General features: G+C 43.5%; 1 protein-coding gene across 1 annotated transcript; it reads right to left on the bottom strand.

Annotated features, from left to right (window-relative positions):
- Window positions 1-6,582: 6,582 nt before the first annotated feature.
- paqr4a (progestin and adipoQ receptor family member IVa) lies at window positions 6,583-20,762 on the bottom strand. Its single transcript, XM_062985004.1, has 3 exons — window positions 20,541-20,762; window positions 9,447-9,665; window positions 6,583-7,016 (listed from the first exon to the last, which is right to left on the bottom strand). Exons 1-3 carry the CDS (start codon window positions 20,704-20,706, stop codon window positions 6,583-6,585), a joined length of 819 nt encoding a protein of 272 aa, XP_062841074.1. The 5' UTR covers window positions 20,707-20,762.
- Window positions 20,763-22,614: the final 1,852 nt, after the last annotated feature.

Raw genomic sequence — 22,614 nt, forward strand, 5'->3', positions numbered from 1 at the left:
GAGATTCAAACCAGATCTCAGAGATGGTGGGCTAGTGTTCTATTAATACAACATGAAAACTAATCAAGAGACAAAAGTATGAATCCAAATAAAACAAGTAAGAACATTTCGGGGGATGTTGGGAGATGTTTAACACCCAGGCTGTTTAGTCAGCGCATGGTCAGGGTCGGGGAGGGCACTGCAGCGAACGCATTAAAATTATTTTTAAGTCTGCTGTGTGATAGCAAATTAAATATGAATGTGCTGTGATGAAGTGCTGTGATAAATATGTCCACTAGATAGAGCCAAAAACACAGTCACAGGCAGAAATTCATCCCTGCATCAAGCCTGAAAACTTAACTCTGCACCCACCCCTGTACCCTAAGCCCTATACCCTAAATCCTCATCTATGTACCTGTATTATCAACCCTGAATCATCAACCCTGTACCCTCAGTCCTCACCCCTGTATCCTTAACCCTGACATCTCACCCCTGAATCCTCACCCCTGTACCTTAAATCCTCAACCCTGTACCGAGTCTTTAACCCTGAATCCTCCACCCTGTACCCTAAATCCTCACCCTAAATCCTCACCCCTGTACCTGTATTATCAACCCTGAATCGTCAACCCTGTACCCTCAGTCCTCACCCCTGTATCCTTAACCCTGACATCTCAGCCCTGAATCCTCACCCCTGTACCTTAAATCCTCAACCCTGTACCGAGTCTTTAACCCTGAATCCTCACCCCTGCACCCTAAATCCTCAACCCTGTACCTGTATTATCAACCCTGAATCAACCCTGTACCCTCAGTCCTCACCCCTGTATCCTTAACCCTAACATCTCAGCCCTGAATCATTAATCCTGAATCCTCAATCTTGTACCCTGAATCCTCACCTCTGTACCCTAAATCCTCAACCCTGTAACAAGTCTTCAACCCTGTATCCTCATACCTGTATCCTAAATGCTTAATTATGTACTGTACCTTGAATCAGCAACCCTGTTCCCTCAGTCCTCAATGCTGAATAAATAATAAAGCTTCCTTTAAATTGAGTGTAAAATCTGTCTGATATGTGAATTCCCGGGTATCGTGCGAGTAAAGACAGACTCACATGCACACTTTGACTTTGTATAGCTCTGCTTTATATATTAATGCGTATAAAAACATTAGTGTGTGTGTATACAGATCACACTGTATGCATTTACAATCTACATCCATATTTACATGACATTATTTATATTATTTATAAGTTCAGGTAATGATATTCACATTGATCCAAAGCCCTTGTTCATCAAATAAAAATCCTAAATAAAATAAACAGTACAGATCGATATGCTCGTATTGCCTCCGTTTTGTCCCCCCGTTGTTTTGTTCACTGGCCCACGTCCGATGCATCGGTGGTGATAAATAAAAACGTTCCGGAACAGATTCGGGCTGCTGGATTGGTTCAGGAATGATTGTGCATTTTTTTTATTTAAGAACAGGAAGGAGCTTCAGACTAACTGTGATAAAAGTGAGCGTTAAGAAAAGAGGAAGTGGGGTGTGAGAGGCGTAAGCACGTTGGGCGGAAGTGTGTACAGGAGTCGTGTTTCCGTGAGCGTGCGCCCTTTACAAACGGGCAACGGGGTCTAGCTACCATGCAACAATCGATTTCACATTCTGATCTGCTATAATGATATGTTCGCTTCACTACGACTTCAATTACGAACACATCGTCTCTTCCTAAACATGCAATCACTATCGGTGAATATATTACATCTACAAGAACGTAAATGACATGAGTAAAAAGTAAACAGCATGAACATATAAACATAAACGTTAAAGCATGTTCGCAAACAAATCTGAGGCAGTGCCGCTGACATTTTGTTTTGGTTATAATGTAAAATGATAAGAACAGTTAGAGGGGAATCAGTCGTCTTTGAATTGCTACTTACTCAAATTCTAACATCAATAAATAATAAATAAATAATAAACCATGATGCATATTTAAAGCTACTGAGTATATTTTCATACGGAGACCCGTATTGCGCACAGAAATACGCACAGATCTCTATTATCCCCCTGTCTCTGTGCAGCACCATCGATCAGCCAGCAGAGGTCGTAATTGCAGCACTTATGAGGAATCTCCTTCAACGATCCCACCCTCGGACGAGCCAAACATCTGCCGATAGCAGAGCTGAGATTCAAAGTCACAATATTTTGGTTCTGAGATTGAAGCGCTTCGAAGCGTCAGATAATCCCCACAAGAAACCACGTCAAACAGTTACATTTTATCTGAGAATGAAGTTCACTAATACAGACCTAGAACACAGGGTTCAGAACTGATCAGTGTAGTTTAGGTTGTGAAAATTCTATAAAGGTTGAATTTTAATATTATACGGCTCCACTTTAGATTTTTGGGAACTAGTGTTGCCACCACTGTACAGGAAACGAACCAGAGTAACAAGGACAGACGGATTATTATGAGGGATCTTTAAAAAGTTTCCTCACTTATATATTTTGGTTATAAGCGGTGAGGGTGTAGTAGAAGGAGGAGTAATGATCGCTCGTGTCTGAGAGACGCTTATAGTCCTGGTTTAGCTCCATCTGATTTTTACTTTGTGATGATGAAGTGAAAGCAGCGCTGCATCAGTGGCATCAGCGGACGGCATTAAAAAAAGTTGGTACGACACTGGGAAAATGCATCGGAGGGCGACGATATAGAAAAGTGATATGATTAGTTTTTGAAATTCTTAATAAATAGAGTTGAAATGGCGCTCAGGTGGCGCAGCGGTAAAATACTCTAGCACATCAGAGCTGGGCTTTCGAATACATCGTCGAGGAACAATGTGATCAGGGTGTGGCTTTCGGCACACAAAGCTGATCGCATATGAACTCGCCTCGTGCAGGTGAAAAGATGCAGTCGGGTACTTGCTTGCAATGACATGTTTCTACCAGAGAGGTCGTCAAAGCCTCAATTCATCATAATTGACGTACAACGGGTTCAATTTTAATTAGAATTTCAGGGCCTCGCACACCCAGCACCGAGGTTCTGAACTCCTCGGCTGGGCGCCATCTGGAAGGCATAATTGGCAGTGCCTGCAGCAGATACTAATTGTGGAGGCCGGACTATGTGTGGATGGGGTCTTCATACACTGCGTAAGGACCCAGAATGCAGGGGCGAGAAGAGGAGGGCTGTGCACGTGTCGGAAGAGGCGTGTACAGCGACGTGCTCTCCTTGGATGCAGTCAGGTATCTCTCAGCAGCGGAAGGCAAGAATTGAGTCACTAAATCGAGAGGAAAATGGGGAGCAAATGCATTAAAAAAAGGGCCTCATCATGGTGGCACTGGTTAAGAGTGTGGGGTTCAACCCAAAAGTTTGGCACAGATTAATTTTTGGCCTTTTAATTAGTAGTTCACAAGCTTAACCATTAACTCACCACCAGCTCTCCAATGAGTTTAAACGAATCAATATCCAATATTCAAATCAACAAACTTAAAAAAGAAGTGGTCGACATTCCATTTATAGAGATTCGTAAGTAAACACTGAATTAAATGGCTGCTTTATTTAGTATTGAATTAGAAATGGCTGCTAAAGAGACATCAGCAGTTCAAGTGGTGTAAAATAAAACTGTATTTTTATTGCTGGATTGTACAGCTGTACTGTAGATGAAGCACATTGACTGAAATGAGTTAGTGATGCACGACTGTGTCAGGTCGAAGGTTAAACTCTGATAAACCTTCTCTCCGGACGACAGAATTGGCAGAACTGTCACACGTTCAGAGACCGATGGATTCATGTGGTTAACAGAAGCACTGATGGACACTATAAACATCCCTGGTACGGAGAAAATGAGACATCATTTCACGCAAAACCAAAATCCGAGCGACGTGGGGATTAGCGCAAATGAATCTCGAGGAGGTTAAAGAGTTCACGTGAATAAATAATCCTCATACTGTACAGTGAAATTCTCATCGTAATCACCGAAGTGACTGACGAGATGAATTTTTTACCCTCTAGCAAATCCGTCAAGAATCTTGAGCTGTTTAGAATTACGGTCTGTATTAAGAGCAAATTAAAGACGACTGATTTCCTTCCCTTCACTATTTCACTAATACAAAATAAAAACCTAAAAACAAAGTGAGGTCTGTAGAATACAAGCATGCAGGACAGAGAATGATATAAAGCTGTAACGTGTCCTCATTCAGATTCACTTTAACTGGACGGGTTTCATCAGTGCACCGTGTGCGGCGTGGACTCGCAGCCGCAATGCAGAAGCCATGCGAGAAACGGCTGCTGTAAGCAGTGAGAGGCTGCGCGGTGCAGGTGCAGATGCAGACGCAGACGCAGACGTGGTGTGTAAACGTACAGTGGCTTCGCTGCACCTCGCGGTTCATTTTCATTCATAAAAAATACAAAAAAATGAACAAAAATGGCTGGTTTAGGAGTGTGTATGATCCACAGTGGCTCAGTGTGTGTGTGTGTGTGTGTGTGTGTGTGTGTGTGTGTGTGTGTGTGTGTGTAGGTCTAAACCAAACTTCAGTCTCAGATTTAGTCAAATCACACACATTGTCATGCACACACACACACATTTATGCAACTGCCGACAGGTGGCGCTCTCCCTCATCATCCTCAATTTGAGGTTCTGGAACGGATGCTGTTTGAGTAGCAGCTCTTAGTGTAAATTAGGTTGTAAACATGGTATAAAGGTTGAATTTTTGATATAATACGGCTCCACTATTGTTTTAAGTGAACGAGGGTCGCCATAATTTTCCCACCTTTGCAACAAACTATTAAAAACAGTCGGCAAATATTCGAAGGTCCGAAGGAACTGGTGAATTTTTTACTGGTATAAAACTGGGTAACAACCTCGTGCTAACAGCAACCACAGGATCTGAGAATAAAGTTCACCAACAACACAGGGTTCAGTACGGATACTGTTTGAATACCAACTTTCAGTGTAGTTTAGGTTGTGAAAATTCTATAAAGATTTAATGTTCTATATAATACGGCTCCACCTGTCTGCAAATATTCAATGGACCTTGTTTAGCAGGCAATAAACCGTCTAACAACCTCGTGCTAACACAACAACCATGAGCTCCTCTAAGCAGCTGACTGGTAATCTGAGAATGAAGTTCACTAATACAGACCTAGAACACAGGGTTCAGAACTGATCAGTGTAGTTTAGGTTGTGAAAATTCTATAAAGGTTGAATTTTAATATTATACGGCTCCACTTTAGATTTTTGGGAACTAGTGTTGCCACCACTGTACAGGAAACGAACCAGAGTAACAAGGACAGACGGATTATTATGAGGGATCTCTATATCCTAACCCTAACCCTAACCCTAACCCTCACTTATATATTTTGGTTATAAGCGGTGAGGGTGTAGTAGGAGGAGGAGTAATGATCGCTCGTGTCTGAGAGACGCTTATAGTCCTGGTTTAGCTCCATCTGATTTTTACTTTGTGATGATGAAGTGAAAGCAGCGCTGCATCAGTGGCATCAGCGGACGGCATTAAAAAAATTTGGTACGACACTGGGAAAATGCATCGGAGGGCGACGATATAGAAAAGTGATATGATTAGTTTTTGAAATTCTTAATAAATAGAGTTGAAATGGCGCTCAGGTGGCGCAGCGGTAAAATACTCTAGCACACCAGAGCTGGGCTTTCGAATACATCGTCGAGGAACAATGTGATCAGGGTGTGGCATATGAACTCGCCTCGTGCAGGTGAAAAGATGCAGTCGGGTACTGCTCATGTGTCGGAGGGGGCGTGCGTCAGTTCGCTCGCCTCAATCGGGTAAAAATTGGACGCGCTAAAAATGCATTTTAAAAAAGTGCGGAAACTTTTTGAAGGACCCTGGTAGTTTCCTCGTCTCGTATCACCCAAAATCTGATGAATAACTGTTGTTGGGTATTTAGTCAGTAAACTGGTTCAGCTTCACTGCTGTAGTTCTAATTTCACTGACATATTTGTCATGCTTTTATAATAATCAACTTAATAATTAACCTTGTAAACAAAAACAAGAACCAACAAAACCAGCGACGGCTTTCGGGTTACAGTTACCACTAGAGAAAGTGAGTTTGCAGCTCGGTGGTGGTACAGTATGTCGTGGGTTGAATACTTTCGGTGAAAGATGTGTGTGTGTGTAAGCACGCATGCGAGAGGTCAGGGGGCGAATACTTTTGCTCAGACAGATGATTGTGTGTGTGATTGTTGCTAAGGTATTGCTCGTGTTGCTAGGTGGTTGCCAAGGTTGTTGCTGAGGTATAGTAACAGGCTGTCGTTAAGGAGTTGCCAGGCAGTCGCTATGGCAGCAGGTTGTTTGCTAACATGTTGTCAAGTGGTCGCTAATGTTTTGCTACGCAGTCGCCGAGGTGTACCATCCCATGAACGGCATCACACGATGAACCCCATCTTTTGGGGGACTTCCAAAAAAATCCCCCTAGAAGCGTCCAGAACAGAGGTCAGAGGTCGAATATCAGAGGTCGTGGTCCCTCCCTGAGTCTAAAGAAAACTTCCTGATGCGTGTCGAACCTGTGAAATGAGTCTGAATGAGTCGTACGAGTCCTAAAACCCACGCCCCGCGCCCCGCCCCGCGCCGCCCCGAGGTCCTCCGGCGTCAGTAGTCCGGACAGTCGTACATGTTGATCCAGAGCAGGTCGTCCAGCACGCCCCAGTGCAGCGACAGGATGGAGAACACCACCAGCACGTGCATGATCTGGTGGCTGTTGCACCAGAAGTCGAAGCGGCCCGGGCAGAAGCGCTCGGGCACGCGGGCGATGTTTATGACCCCGCCCACCATCGCCAGGCCCTCCATGGTGAGGAAGAAGCGCAGCGACGTGGGGCTTCCGCCGCCCACGCCCAGCCAGCGCAGCACCAGGAAGGTGAAGCGGAAGAGCGCCTGTCCCACGAAGGAGCGCAGGCGGCGCACCCGGCTCCGCGCCGTCACCGCGCAGTAGATGGCGTAGCTGGAGAGTCCGATGTAGGACAGCAGGGCGCTGGCACGCAGCCACGGGTAACACAGCAGCGTGGTGTAGACGATGGGCAGAGCGCCTGCACACAGACACACGAGAGGAAAAAAACAGTTTAACCTTAATACCCACTGTGTTCATACATCATCTGTTTAGTAATGCTCTGTCCTGGTCAGGGCTGCAGTGGGTGCAGGATTAGAAAATGCACTGTATGTATTCGAGGCCCTTTCTGGCAAATACATAATACAGACAAAAGTATGTGGACACCTGATCATGAGCATGTCGGACATCCCATTTTAAAAACACATGGTATTAAAACAGTCACGTCTGTGTGATCATTTCAGCTAGAAAAACCTTCTCACAAGACTTTGAAGTATGTCTGTGGGAATTTGTGCCTGTTCAGATAAAAGTGCTCTGAGAAAGAACCTGAGCCATTCTATTAAATTAATACATTAATACAGATTTACAGCACTGTGACAATATATATATAGGTTAAGGGCCTTGCTCAAGGGCCCAACAGTGGTAGCCTGGCAGTGGTGGGGTTTGAACCAGTGACCTTTTGATTACTAGTCCAGCACCTTAACCACTAGGCTACAACTGCCCAATACTAGTAATAGTGTTTACAGATTGAGCTTGGCGTGTATTTAAATGAGCAGTTGTATCCTAGTGGTTAAGATACTGGACTAGTAATCGAAAGGTCACTGGTTTAAGCCCAACCTCTGCCAGTCTGCCACTGTTGGGCCCTTGAGCAAGGCCCTTAACCCTCAATTACTTAGACAATATACTGTCACGGTGCTGTAAGTCACTTAGGATAAAAGCGTGTGCTTAGTCTGAGGTGTAACTATATATAAAGACGCTGGTTTGGTTTTATAAAGGTGATTTTCTGCGCCGTGCAGATTCCCGCTCCTCATATTATTCTTTATCAGTGTTTATCTGAAGCTGCTCCCTGCCGCCGGGCCGTAATCAGAAAAGCTGAATCAATTTGTGCTGAAGGAGCTAAAAGCGGCACTGCCGTGTCATCAGCGCTGCAGGAATAATCAGGCGAGGGAAAGCTGGCGTCAGCAGAACGGGGTGAGGAGAGAGGACCGGGGTTGGGGGGGGATAGAGTGATGGAAACACTGGTTTTAAAAAAAATCATGACGTATCGCGCGTGTCCTCCAGTCTCTCCGGTGAGGAGTCGCTCCTGGCTGCCGCTCCCTTGATGACGTCCTTGTGTTGGGTACTATTTTCAGTATTTTTACAGAATAGTAGCACGTCGCCCCCCGCAGTGCTGAGAATATTACACAAACAAACTCTACAGCAGGGATTTCTAACGTTTAATCAAGCGACCCACATTTTGTCCTGGATTTTTTATGTGATCCAGGCAACATAAGCCATGCATCTTGTACATAAAGCCACCACAAGGGGGCGCTCATGAACAAGTTTATTTATTTTTTTATTATTTGTCTTTGAGACCTATTTTTCCGGCTCTTGAAAACCTCCTGCTCTACAGGGATTCGATCAGAATTCATACTGATTTTTCTTCCCAAAATAGACAGACAGACAGACAAACAGACAGACAAATATACAAATAGATAGATAGAAATAGATAAAGATAGATAGACAGACAAATATACAGATAGACAGATAGATAGGTAATAGACAGAAACAGACAGACAGATATATAGACAAATATACAGATACAGGTAGATAAATAGACAGACAAACAGATAGATATATATACAGACAGATTGTCTATCTATCTGTATATTTGTCTATCTATCTATCTGTCTATCTATATATCTGTCTGTCTGTATCTATATATCTGTCTGTCTGTCTATCATTTATCTATCTGTATATTTGTCTGACAGACAGACAAATATATAGACAGATAGACAAATATACAGACAGACAGACAGGCAAATATGCAGATAGATAGACAAACAGATAGACATATATATATATATATATATATAGACTGACAGACAGACAGACAGACAAGACAGATAGACAGACACTGTATTTATCCTGAGGGAAATTACTGAAATATACTTATTTAATATACTAATATAAATATACGTGTTTATTTCGGGGGCACTCGGGTGGCACAGTAGTCTAGCCCAACACTGCTGAGATCTCGGGTCAAGGAGTTCAAATCCCAGCTGTGCTATCAAGCAGCCGGGCGCCCAAACAGTCACGACTGGACATGCCTGAGGGAGGGCAGTCGAATTAATTCCTGATCGCTGTCGCAACTGCGGCCTCTGCTGGCCAGTCGAGGAACCTGCACCAGAGATGGACGATTCCCATACAGCCGTCTCTGGTGGGTGGAAAGAAGCGATTTGCTCCGCGAGTGTCACAGGGGGCGCACGACGACCTCTGCTGTCTTCAATCAGGGGTGGGGCGACTAGAGAGACGAGCTCCAATCGGCTGTGACTGAATAAGGGTGCGAAAATGGGCGGGAAAAGCCCGAAAGGACAAAAATGAATGATGAGTGATGAGGGGTGATGAAGAGTGGGCGCCCGTGTGCTCTTACCCAGCGTAGTAATCATGCAGATGCCGCACATATCTAAGGTGAGCAGCGTTTTGTAAACAGGTTCTCCACCCTCGTGGTTCATGAACAGGTGATAGAGGACGGAGCCCAGCTGAGGGGACAGACAGGCCAGGAAGTGGACCACGCCCAGCCACGTCACACTGATCTGAGCCCAGGGCATGTTGAGAGGCAGCAGCACCAGGAAACACAGCAGAGGAATACCTGTAAAACACACACACACACACACACTGGGTTACGCAAGAGGGTTATTAATACGACCTGTGAGGGTGTGTGTGTGGAAAATGGTGTAGAAACTGAGTCTCAGAGGGCAAAGGGGCTGTTTTTTATGGTACAGTGTGACTCCGCCCTGAGCTTTATAGCTGAATCACCACACCGTACACAAACACACACAGATTCGTAGAAGCGAGTGTGATGCTGCGGCACTACGGCGACTTCACTGAACCTGAGCGGACCAAAGAATCAAACCTGGTCTACACCGGACACGCCAAGAAATAAACGCACCATCCTGTCTCAGCTAGTTTTTCAAACAGCTATCTAAAAACTTGACCTGAGGCAGTGGGACGGTACTAGTGATGCACTGATGAAATAAACTGGCACATGTGCACCGAGGGCAGGTCACAATCCAGCAGTCTGAACTCTCGCTCTGTACCGCTCATGAGTTTATGAGAGATCCTATTTTTTGAGTATTTTTCTCCCAATTTAGCGTAGCCAATTCGCTGCTAGGAACCAGATGGCACCCAAGGATGGCGTCCCTTCTTATTCCCCTGTACTTTGGTGGATTTGTGCGTGAGGTCGGCTTCACGTACAGAGAGCCACGCCCTGATCCGATCTCTGCGCTCCTCCACTTTCTGTACAGACCAAGAACCCAGCAGACTGGAGGCCAATTGTGCCTGCTATGGGGCGCCCAGCCGACCGGTAGCCGAGCTGAGATTTGAACCCAGGAGCTCAGAATCTCGGCACTGGTGCCGACTAAACTACTGGGCTTGGTATAAACCAGCGTTTCATATAAGATATCATTTCACGGACCGGCGGGGAAGGGAGGATTTAATCATATTTAATATTAATTAATAATATTGCCATGTCAAATGGGCTGTTTCCACTGCAACGAGACGCTGCTCCCACCTAAGGGTGACAGTAAGACAATAACACCCGAAATAGAAGCAGTTCCTAGCGATCTCTAATTACAGGAGGTCCTCGACTTATATCGGAGATCCGTTCCTACGGACGCGGCGTAACACGATTTTCGCCGTGAGTCGGAACCCACCTACGTAAGCATCTACGTCGCTGTAGCTGCACGCATCCAGTTTACAACACTGATGCTCGCCTACAAAGCCAGAAATGGACCAGCCCCAAGCTACCTTCGTGGTGTAATCAAACCCCGCTCTGTACCGCGCAACCTCCGACCCACTAGTCTCGCTCGACTTGATCCTCCACCCAGGACTAGAGGAAGACGAGCATCAGCATCAAGGCTCTTCTCTGTTCTGGCACCCAAGTGGTGGAACGAACTTCCTCCGTCTGTCCGAACATCTGAGTCTCTTGCTGTCTTTAAAAAACAATTAAAAACCTTCATCACCTTTTTACTAAGCACTTAAGCTGACACACTAACTAACACACTTTTCCATTAAAAAAAATAAATAAATAATAAAAAAAAAAACTTTGGTTCTAACAGGTTTTAGCAGATTTGTGTTCTTGGACTGTTGTCTACTTAAACTAGAGTAATGAAATGTTTCCTATGGAAGCACTACTGTAAGTCACTCTGGATAAGAGCGTCTGCCAAATGCCGAAAATGTAAATGTACGTCACTCACATGGAGCACATACACAGTACAGTAATGAAGTGAAACAGTAAAAATATTCGTATTCGTCCGCTCCGCTCGCCAACTAGTTCCCGTGCGGACTTTGTTTTTACGTCTCAAACGGCGTTCATCGGAATGACGGAACAAGACTCTTAATAAATTTATAGGAGATGGCGACGTAACCACGAAACGCCGTATGTCAAGTCCGCCGTAACCCGAGGACTTACTGTATTTATTCTTTCTGTGCGGCCCGGTAACAAATAGCCCACGGCCCGGTGGTTGGGGACCACTCGTATAAACAATCGAACCGGACGTTCAGTTTTCCAGATTCTGTCCATTAAATCCGCTAAATGGAGGTCTGTTAAATGGAGGTCTGTTAAATGGAGGTTCCACTGTAATTGCACTTTCAGGATAAACGTGGTGTTTGTGTGTGAATTATTCATCCCTAATCAAGCTCGCGCTCTCTCTCTCTCTCTCGCTCTGCCTCCCGCCGCGCTCTAACCCGAGCCGCTAACGTCCGATCGTTTTTCTTCGGCAGGTAAAAGCGCGGCGCCCGTCGGACACGTCTATTTTGAGGCGTTTATCTTTCCCCGAGAGAAACAAACAGGTGGTCTGTTATACACCGACTACAAAGCCGTGTGTGTGTGTGTGTGTGTGTGTGTGGGTCGACCCGGCTTTGTCGTTCCGTCTTTACACTTACAATAGAGCTTCATGACAAACAAGAACCTGAATGAAATGAAACGGAGATCCGTCTTCAAACAGACCTGAGAGCTGAAATGTTTTATCAGGGTGAGGACAGCGTACCTGATCAGCTGCCTCAGTAGAGAGGGTTCTAACGTGACATGGAGTCATGGAGCGGGTTTCCATCCAAACGTTTACATGACGTGAGAGACGTCGGGCAGAACGAGCGATGGCCCGTCTAACGTGGGCTCAAACCTCCGTGCCACGGCGACGTTCACCTCGCATCTGGGAACGTAAACGCACTAAACAATTTTGCGAGCACATTGTGCAGAACCCGGGCCAACTGAAAAGAGGATCGCTATTGTAGTGGGTGAGACTTTCGGCGTAAACGTAACAACAGTATATGTATATACAGTGTATCACAAAAGTAAATACACCCCTCACATTTCTGCAAATGTTTTATTATATCTTTTCATGGGACAACACTATAGACATGAAACTTGGATATAACTTAGAGTAGTCAGTGTACAGCTTGTATAGCAGTGTAGATTTACTGTCTTCTGAAAATAACTCAGCACTCAGCCATTAATGTCTAAATGGCTGGCAACATAAGTGAGTACACCCCACAGTGAACATGTCCAAATTGTGCTTAAAGTGTCAATATTTTGTGTGACCACCATTATTATCCAGCACTGCCTTAACCCTCCTGGGCATGGAATTCACCAGAGCTGCACAGGTTGCTACTGGAATCCTCTTCCACTCCTCCATGATGACATCATGGAGCTGGTGGATGTTAGACACCTTGAACTCCTCCACCTTCCACTTCAGGATGCGCCACAGGTGCTCAATTGGGTTTAGTCCATCACCTTTACCTTCAGCTTCCTCAGCAAGGCAGTTGTCATCTTGGAGGTTGTGTTTGGGGTCGTTATCCTGTTGGAAAACTGCCATGAGGCCCAGTTTTCGAAGGGAGGGGATCATGCTCTGTTTCAGAATGTCACAGTACATGTTGGAATTCATGTTTCCCTCAATGAACTGCAGCTCCCCAGTGCCAGCAACACTCATGCAGCCCAAGACCATGATGCTACCACCACCATGCTTGACTGTAGGCAAGATACAGTTGTCTTGGTACTTCTCACCAGGGCGCCGCCACACATGCTGGACACCATCTGAGCCAAACAAGTTTATCTTGGTCTCGTCAGACCACAGGGCATTCCAGTAATCCATGTTCTTGGACTGCTTGTCTTCAGCAAACTGTTTGCGGGCTTTCTTGTGCGTCAGCTTCCTTCTGGGATGACGACCATGCAGACCGAGTTGATGCAGTGTGCGGCGTATGGTCTGAGCACTGACAGGCTGACCTCCCACGTCTTCAACCTCTGCAGCAATGCTGGCAGCACTCATGTGTCTATTTTTTAAAGCCAACCTCTGGATATGACGCCGAACACGTGGACTCAACTTCTTTGGTCGACCCTGGCGAAGCCTGTTCCGAGTGGAACCTGTCCTGGAAAACCGCTGTATGACCTTGGCCACCATGCTGTAGCTCAGTTTCAGGGTGTTAGCAATCTTCTTATAGCCCAGGCCATCTTTGTGGAGAGCAACAATTCTATTTCTCACATCCTCAGAGAGTTCTTTGCCATGAGGTGCCATGTTGAATATCCAGTGGCCAGTATGAGAGAATTGTACCTAAAACACCAAATTTAACAGCCCTGCTCCCCATTTACACCTGGGACCTTGACACATGACACCAGGGAGGGACAATGACACATTTGGGCACAATTTGGACATGTTCACTGTGGGGTGTACTCACTTATGTTGCCAGCTATTTAGACATTAATGGCTGTGTGTTGAGTTATTTTCAGAAGACAGTAAATCTACACTGCTATACAAGCTGTACACTGACTACTCTAAGTTATATCCAAGTTTCATGTCTATAGTGTTGTCCCATGAAAAGATATAATGAAATATTTGCAGAAATGTGAGGGGTGTACTCACTTTTGTGATACACTGTATGTGTGTGTGTGTGTGTGTGTGTGTGTGACTTAGAGCTTGAAACATCATCGCAAAACCTGTTTCCATCCCCTTTTTTCGCATTTCGGCGATGCAATATTCTAACTTTTCCACCTCATTCAAGCATGAAAACTTTTTATTTTTTCCATCCAGGTTTTTTAAAGCGCATTTTCAAAATTCGCAAAAAATTGGTGGATGGAAAACAGATTATAATCAGATTATTTAGACGCTCTACTTAGACACGCCAGCTAACGTCTCCCTCCGTGTACCGAAAACGCTTAAACTGCCCCTAAACGACACTCGTGCACCTTTAAACAAATTAAACATCCACGAGAATTTATTTACATGTGAATAGAACTCCGTTGGTTGCTCCGCATTCACATTCGTCGCTCCCTCGTCATTCAGTCAGATCATCACTCAGAATTAAGGCGCCTCAGTAGGAGCATTTTAATGGAGCTAAGAATTTAGACACGCCCTCTTCCCGGGACTGTAGGAGGACATGAAGTGCTTCTGTGTAGAGAGATCACCAGGTTTTTACAGAGACCCATAGATTTTATTTGAATGGCCCTACGACATGGTGGCACAGCGGGTATAGCTCTGTCTCCTCACTGCATGAAGGTCCTGGGTTCGAATCCCTGGCAGGGCAGTCAGGGTCCTTTCTGTGTGGAGTTTGCATGCTCTCCCTGTGTCCATGTCCATTCCTCCCACAGCCCAAATACAGTCAGGTCAACATAAGTGTGTGCCCTGTGCTGGACTGGCGACCTGTCCTGTGGTAAAACAGACAATAAATGAATAAATGAATGAATAAATGGTTCTATTGAAACCGGGACCATAAAGAAACCAGTTTATAATGGCCGATTGTACAATAACACAAATAAAGCCGAAATGCGAAGCGGCCGACGTTAATGGCGAGGCGACGAAATCTGATACACAGCGACCTCTCTGTTATAGATCAGATTTCGCAACAGGTGGAAGTTTAGCGTGTAGTAGAACATTCATCATCACGCCATCAGTCACGATCATTACACACTGATATCTGGGCACCATCCATTCAGATCAGCCAAAACATTAAAACCACCTCCTTGTTTCTACACTCACTGTCCATTTTATCAGCTCCACTTACCATATAGAAGCACTTTGTAGTTCTACAATCACTGACTGTAGTCCATCTGTTTCTCTGCATGCTTTGTTAGCCTCCTTTCATCCTGTTCTTCAATGGTCAGGACCCCCACAGGACCCCCACAGAGCAGGTATTATTTAGGTGGTGGATCATTCTCAGCACTAGGGCTGTCGCGGTGAAAGAATTTCCCCTTGCGGTATTCAGCCTGTCTCAATATCGCGGTATGCGGTAATATCGCCATTTTTTTGTTGTTTTTGAAAATTACTTAATTGATCTGGATTTTAGAGCTATATAAACAAGCTTTATTGTTAGGCTATGATTCGGTATATTATTGCTTTATAATGACAAAGATGAGACAGCTTTAAGACCAATGAAATGCGTGTTTAATGTTAAATACAGAACAGAGCAGGGATGCGCGTCTTTTCTCTATTGAAAAAGGTTTAAATTTAGCTCCTAGGCTAGATATACAGTGTGAAACGAAAAAAAAAAAGTGTTTAGGCTAAATATTGTAAATACACATCTAATCAAAATATGGTAAAAAAGAAATATAATAAAGTCTGTAAGAGTTTAAACCTGCGTTATTATGCGCGCTAGAAGAACCAACACGTTCATCTGATGTGGTTTAGAGAGAATCTGAGTGGGGTAGCGATGTTCCCCTCGGTACTAAAACTCTCTCTGATGGGGCTCGTTACACTAATACACGTGTACTGTACCTGCATGCGACTTTACAATGCGACAAACTATCTATTTAGTAGATATAATTAACATAACAATATATACTACATTTCAAGTTATTATTCGTTTCAATACATTTTTATTCAACGAAAAAATACATTTAAATCATTCCAGCAAGACCAGCAAGAGAATATTTGCAGGCTGCAATGCCATATTAACCGTCATTAAGTGTTTTAGTTCACCAAGGCTGTTTAAATATAGTCTAAATTACAAGTATTTATTGAGTGTGAACTCAATTTGATCATTAATAAACTTGCCTATAATTCCTGTTGCGATTGTTTACATTTTAAAACACAAAGCCTGACACTCAGCAGCAACGCATGAGAACAGGTTGCGGGAAAATGACGCTCCTAGCTCCTAGCTTAACATTTATTACGCCCGAATGTAAGCGTAAAACAAGATGGACCTGCAACAATATAAACAAAAAAAAATAGAAGAAAGAAAGAAAAAACGTGAACACCGCGGTGTTGCGGTTGCTTGGCATGCCCTGCGGTTGGCTGGTCTATACCGCGATATTTCAAAATTGCGGTTAGCGCGACAGCCCTACTCAGCACTGCAGTGACACTGACATGGTGGTGATGTGTTAGTGTGTGTTGTGCTGGTATAAGTGGATCAGAGTTTTTAAATACCTCACTGTCACTGCTGGACTGAGAATCGTCCACCAACCAAAAACACCCAGCCAACAGCGCCCCGTGGGCAGCGTCCTGTGACCACTGATGAAGGTCTAGAAGATGACCAACTCAAACAGCTGCAATAGATGAGCGATCGTCTCTGACTTTACATCTACAAGGTGGACCAACCAGGTAGGAGTGTCTAATAGAGTGGACAGTGAGTGGACAAACTCCAGCAGCACTGCTGTGTCTGATCCACTCATACCAGCACAACACACACTAACACACCAGCACCATGTCAGTGTCACTGCAGTGCTGAGAATGATCCACCACCTAAATAATACCTGCTCTGTGGTGGTCCTGTAGGGGTCCTGACCATTGAAGAACAGGATGAAAGCAGATGGACTACAGTCAGTAATTGTAGAACTACAAAGTGCTTCTATATGGTAAGTGGAGCTGATAACATGGACAGTGAGTGTAGAAACAAGGAGGTGGTTTTAATGTTATGGCTGATCAGTGTATGTTCTATTTTTTACTGATGTACCATTTATACGGGATGGCCTGGCTCGAATTCAAGGTTCCGATTCACCCTAAAGGTGTTCCACAGGGTGAAGGTTTTTACAGACCAGGCTTTATACAGAAAGGGCCTTCCCTAAACCGATCCAATGGCTTGCAGAGTGAGTGGAATCCTGCTCCGAAGATGCTACCACAGCATTGAGGTCTAGTTGGTCAGGGGTTCATCCAACAGCCGGACAAAGACCTGAAACAAACCGCCAGGCTGCGTCAGATCTACCTTAGAGGACGAGAACTACACAGGAGGCTCCAAACCCTGGAGTAACCAGCGCAGTGTTCAGACTCAAACCCACAGAACAATCAACCAATCAACCAAATTTTGTTCCATGCTTTCATTTCAGAGCACGCAGAGACTTAACCGGCCACAGTATTAATACATACATAAAAACTGGGGGGTGTTCCAAAACTTTTGACCAACAGTGTCTGTGCAGAGGAAACCATGACTTTTTACAGCACGGAATGCATTCCAACATCACAACATGTTCCTCCTCAACATCTCCTCAAGTTCAGACCTGAACCTTCTCTAGAAGGACAAAAGCAGCTTTGATCACAGGCAGGAACTAACGCTGGAGATAAAAACACACACGCTGCTATTTACAGGCATGTTCACCACATCCATCATGTCGTGAGGAACATGTGACCTCCAAAAATATCCGATCAAACAGAGCGCACGCGAAGCCTGGACGTGCAAACACACGACATGTTGTGACACAGGAAATCTCAGGTCTGAAGGGCCCCGTGTCCTGCTCCCAACACGCTCCATTCAGCTCCTGAGCCCTCAAAGTTTGATTGGTTGGATTAAAACATCATTTATATTAATATCCATGAGTGTCGAGTTGTAACTCACCCACCCTCGGTGCACAAGCCAAATCAGGAACTACAGAACTGCAAACTAAACACAGCACACGTGGATTTCTGTGTATCTTATTATCGATGTGGATGTTTTTCATCATGTCCTCATATGAAGAATATGTTCGTGTATTCGGTTGCATCCTTAATTAGGGATTTCTAACTTTTAAATACACTATAATATCATCGCTCCTTTCCACGACCAGCAACTTCCTCACAAGGCAAGGCAAACGAGCTGTAGCAGTTTTTATACAGTGTGCTGTTTCATAAATCACATACTACAGTAACATTACCAACCAGTAGTAATAATATTACTTAATATTGCTATTTTGAAGCTCACTTTCTCTGTTGATGGTGTATTTACGGTCCGTGTAACCACTGAATTATGGCACACCGACTTGGGTGGTGGGAGGTGGTGAGAGGGCAGCCCGGCACCCATTTCAAAACATTCTTCCCCATTTCTCCTGCAATAACCTCGATTTTTTTCCCCCTCAACCGACTAGTTTGTACTGTACGTACTAATAAAAGCTGGAAAATTGCACAGACAAAGCTCTAGTCACGCATAGCCCCCATTCATCTCTCACAGTATTCAAAGTCTAGAGAAATCTGTACGGATTATTGGCTTAAAAGAGAGTGGAAACAAAGTCTATGTCAAGGCAAGACTGATCATGCCACGTACATACAGTCAATGTTAATAAAAGCTCTTTGTGTTTTTGTCGGTCGGTAATAATAACACACAGTCGATGTGAACCTACTGTCATTAAAAATATGAATCCTATGATCTTGGAGATCAGTGGTTCACTGTTACTAAATAGAAAGGAAACAAAAATATACACCAGCGCATTAAAACAGCTACGAGAGAACTGGATAAAATGGTAAGCCTATTTTTAAACTGGTCATTTTCAAGACCTGACTTGGTTAGTTGGTTTTGCCACATTCACTCACTAATTTGGCTAAATGTTGTCTCTCTTTTCAAGATAATTTGGGACGTCTTTTACATTCTGGGCAGTAATGGCACTGGACTAGCAATCAGTAGGTCACTGGTACAAGCCCCACCACCAAGTTGCCACAGTTGGGTCCCTGAGCAAGGCCCTTATGACAGGCTATTTCAAATTATACTAGTTTCAGCTGCTGTGTTGGTTCTTGAGAGCTGAGACTCATTATGTAATTGGTCAGGTTTGTCTACCTGTTTTTTGGAAAGGGCTTTGAGGTTAAATACTGAACAGCCAAATGTGAAAAAACTGCATTATTTTCGCCTTGAATTCCTTATTTTAATAAAGTAGCTGGAGAAACAAGACCAGTGACGTATATATCCTTATTTTACACAAATAAAGAACTCAATTATAATCTATTAGAGTTTACACCACATCATTAACTATACATAATACAGTGGTAGGGAACTTACTGGTCCAGTTTGCTATTGCTTGTTTGGAGAAAAAAAAATGTATATTAATAAACCGTTGGTACATTTACATTTCCTAAAAATGACAAAACTACACGGTGTTTAGCAGACGCTCTTATCCAAAGTGACTTACAACTTTGATCAAGGATCAATGGTCTAGTTCAAGGGACTAAAAGAGGCAATTGGTGGTAGTGGGACGTGAAACAGTGACCATCTGATAACTAGTCCAATTCCTGGACCACTGACCTACCACGTCTCACCTTGTAACACCACTCGGTATTAGAAGGACGTAGGGCTGGCGGTATGACGATACATTCGGTATACCGTCTTTGAGTCCTCATACTGTATGGATTTTTCATATACCGCCACACCGTAACACTGTTGATACTGTAGCTGTAGACTTCAGTGTTCAGCAAATCATATAATATTCCTCTACAGACAGTCAAGAAAGAAGCTTTCAGAGCAATAATTAAAACACTGGATTCCAGGTATGTCTTACTTCAGGTCAGTCGCTATTGTTTGTTTGTTTATTAGGATTATAACGTCATGTTTTACACTTTGGTTACATTCATGACAGGAACGGTAGTTACTCATTACACAAGATTCATCAGTTCACAAGTTTATATCGAACACAGTCATGGACAATTTAGTATCTCCAATTCACCTCACCTGCATGTCTTTGGACTGTGGGAGGAAACCGGAGCACCCGGAGTAAACCCACGTGGACACGGGGAGAACATGCAAACTCCACACAGAATGGACCCGGACCGCCCCACCTGGGGATCGAACCCAGGACCTTCTTGCCCGGTCAGTCGCTAAACCAACATTATAAGCAAACTGGAAGCGGAGATATATAAAGTCGTCCACTTTTCTACAACAGAGCAGTGGTCAAGTTGTACAGTGGAGCTTGTAAACGTGGTTTTATTTCTTAGAGGGAGAGCTAAGTGTAATTGTACAATACCTAAATATTAAAAACAATAAATATGCATAATAATTAATATTTATTTGCAACAGTTTCACGCGTACTGATTCCATCATATACTGTGTCATTTTGTAGGGCTAAGCAAAGCTTAAAACTTTTTATGTATTCTATGTACTTATGACAGTAGAATAAGCCACAGAGGTATAAAAAGTCCCAGTCATACCAAAAAATAAAACTAACTGTGATATACCATAAAACCGTCAGAATCACTGGTCATACCGTCCAGCCCTAGAAGGATGTCTGTTGGTCATGACCTGAAAGCAGACTTTCCCGAGGCGCTGTACAGGTACAGGTGTGATGAATGGAAGGCTCACAGACACTCACCGTGTGTGTAGATGTTGCCCAGCTCATTGTGCAGGTAGAACAGGCTCCTGATGCAGTCCTGCACTGATGAAATGGGTCTGTAACCGGTCAGCACATATCTGTTAAACTGCAGGTGAGGGGGGGAGTTCGCCCAGTCCAGTAATCTGGGTCCATTTAGAAAGGCCATTGCTTTAATACCCACCACAGTAAAAACACACAACACAACAGCACACAACAGCACAATTTCCGGATTAATGCCACATCTGACTCTGGTATGTGAACCTTCTGCCTGCAGCCATGACCCAGCTAAGAATGCCGGCTAGGGAAGTCCTGACCTCAGAGACTATTATCTGGAGTGTTTGCCATAAAACAAGCCAATGACAACGAAAAGGCACACACACCTGACTGGGACATGTCCACTACCTCCTAACACAGGGCCGGATTCTTACTTAACACTCGGTTAGGTCACTGACATTTACATAAACGCTAATAAGCAGCTACTGACACTCGCTACAACCGGGAGTCGAATCCACAAGGAGTCGATTCTCAGATTCCTGGACTTGACGTTTAGCCGAAAGGCTTGGAGTCGATCAGACAAAGAAGATTCGGTTTATTCGGAGTCCATATGGATTAATTTTGATCGATTATGTTAAATAGAGGTATATCCCTGTATATATCATTCAAAATTTTCCTTTAAAAGCAAAAGAAATATCAATGGTAACTAAACAACTCGATTCTGCTCATCCGATTCCAGAAGATCGAAGTCGACACATGAATCAAACAGTCTTACTTTTTACTAATCGTCTACAACCTTTGCATTTCGAAATGGTTTTGTTTTAGCACTTTACTAAACAAACAATCCGTGCGTTTTTAAACTATGCTTAAGTGACATTTCTGAAAACGCTTAGCTTAAAAGAGTTACTGACACTGATTAGGGATAAGAATCGATTCCACAATGTGAAGATTCGGCTCAGGGAATCTTAACTCTACCCACTTAAAAGTTAACACAGAAGTACCAACATATTACGGTACAGAGCGACTTAATGTCAATGTTTTCGAATAAACTCAAGGGAATTTATTTTAAAAACGGCCTCAAGTGTGTTCGTGAAGAATCGACTCTCCGCTAAAGATTTCATACAATAGGAGTCGATTCAGGGATTTCTTGCATTAGATGCATTCGATTCAGTAATAGTTAGTAATCTGTGTTTCACTTAGCAAACAGAAAAACAATTCCAACAGGTTATAAAACCATTTAAAACGTAGATTATTTGCATAAACGATAATAAGAGGACTTGCTTGTACTTGAGCCGGGAACCGAATCCTTAAGCATCGGTGTCGATTTCAGTTAGTGAAGATTCTACTGATCGATTTTAGGCTACCAACTTAAAACAGATAAAGGCCGGATAAAATATAAATATCATAAATTTAATGTTAGACAGGTGTGGGCCAGATCGGTTAATTATATTCGAAAAAACGTGTATTATCTTTAGAAATTACTTTGCCGAATCGACTCTTTTAATCTACTTAATTGATTCCAAATTCAGAGTCGACTCCGGAAATACTGGAATCGAACAGCTTTAAAACCTGGCAAACTCAGCATTGTGAACTTAAGTTAAATGCATTTAAACGTGTTTGATAAATAAATAAATAAATAAATAAATAAATAAATAAATAAATAAATAAATAGAGTAAACCCCCCTTATTATGATAAAATATGAGCTATAAATTAATCTAGCTCAGCGATAGAAAGGTTAATTCAAGTGTAATTGAATCATCAATTGTAAAAATGTAAAAATTAAACGTGTTATGGATTTAAATAACACTTTGGGCACTAAACTAAATCGGATTTAAGTGCAATAAATAAATAAATCCTCGTTTATAACAGGATTAATGGACAGTTTGTCTTCCACCTATTGCAGTCCTTTATGATGCTGAGCACTGAACACTAGTCATGTCATGTCTTCACCTCTCTAATTCATTTTACCTAATAAAGTCTAAAATTATTGTGTTAATCTAGATGTCTAATAGTAGTTTGGCAAGAATAATGTGCATTAAAACCATCTATGTGTATATAAGCACACATAAGGCCACATTA

This window comes from Trichomycterus rosablanca, chromosome 22, assembly GCF_030014385.1.
Source record: "Trichomycterus rosablanca isolate fTriRos1 chromosome 22, fTriRos1.hap1, whole genome shotgun sequence".
Taxonomy (NCBI): domain Eukaryota; kingdom Metazoa; phylum Chordata; class Actinopteri; order Siluriformes; family Trichomycteridae; genus Trichomycterus; species Trichomycterus rosablanca.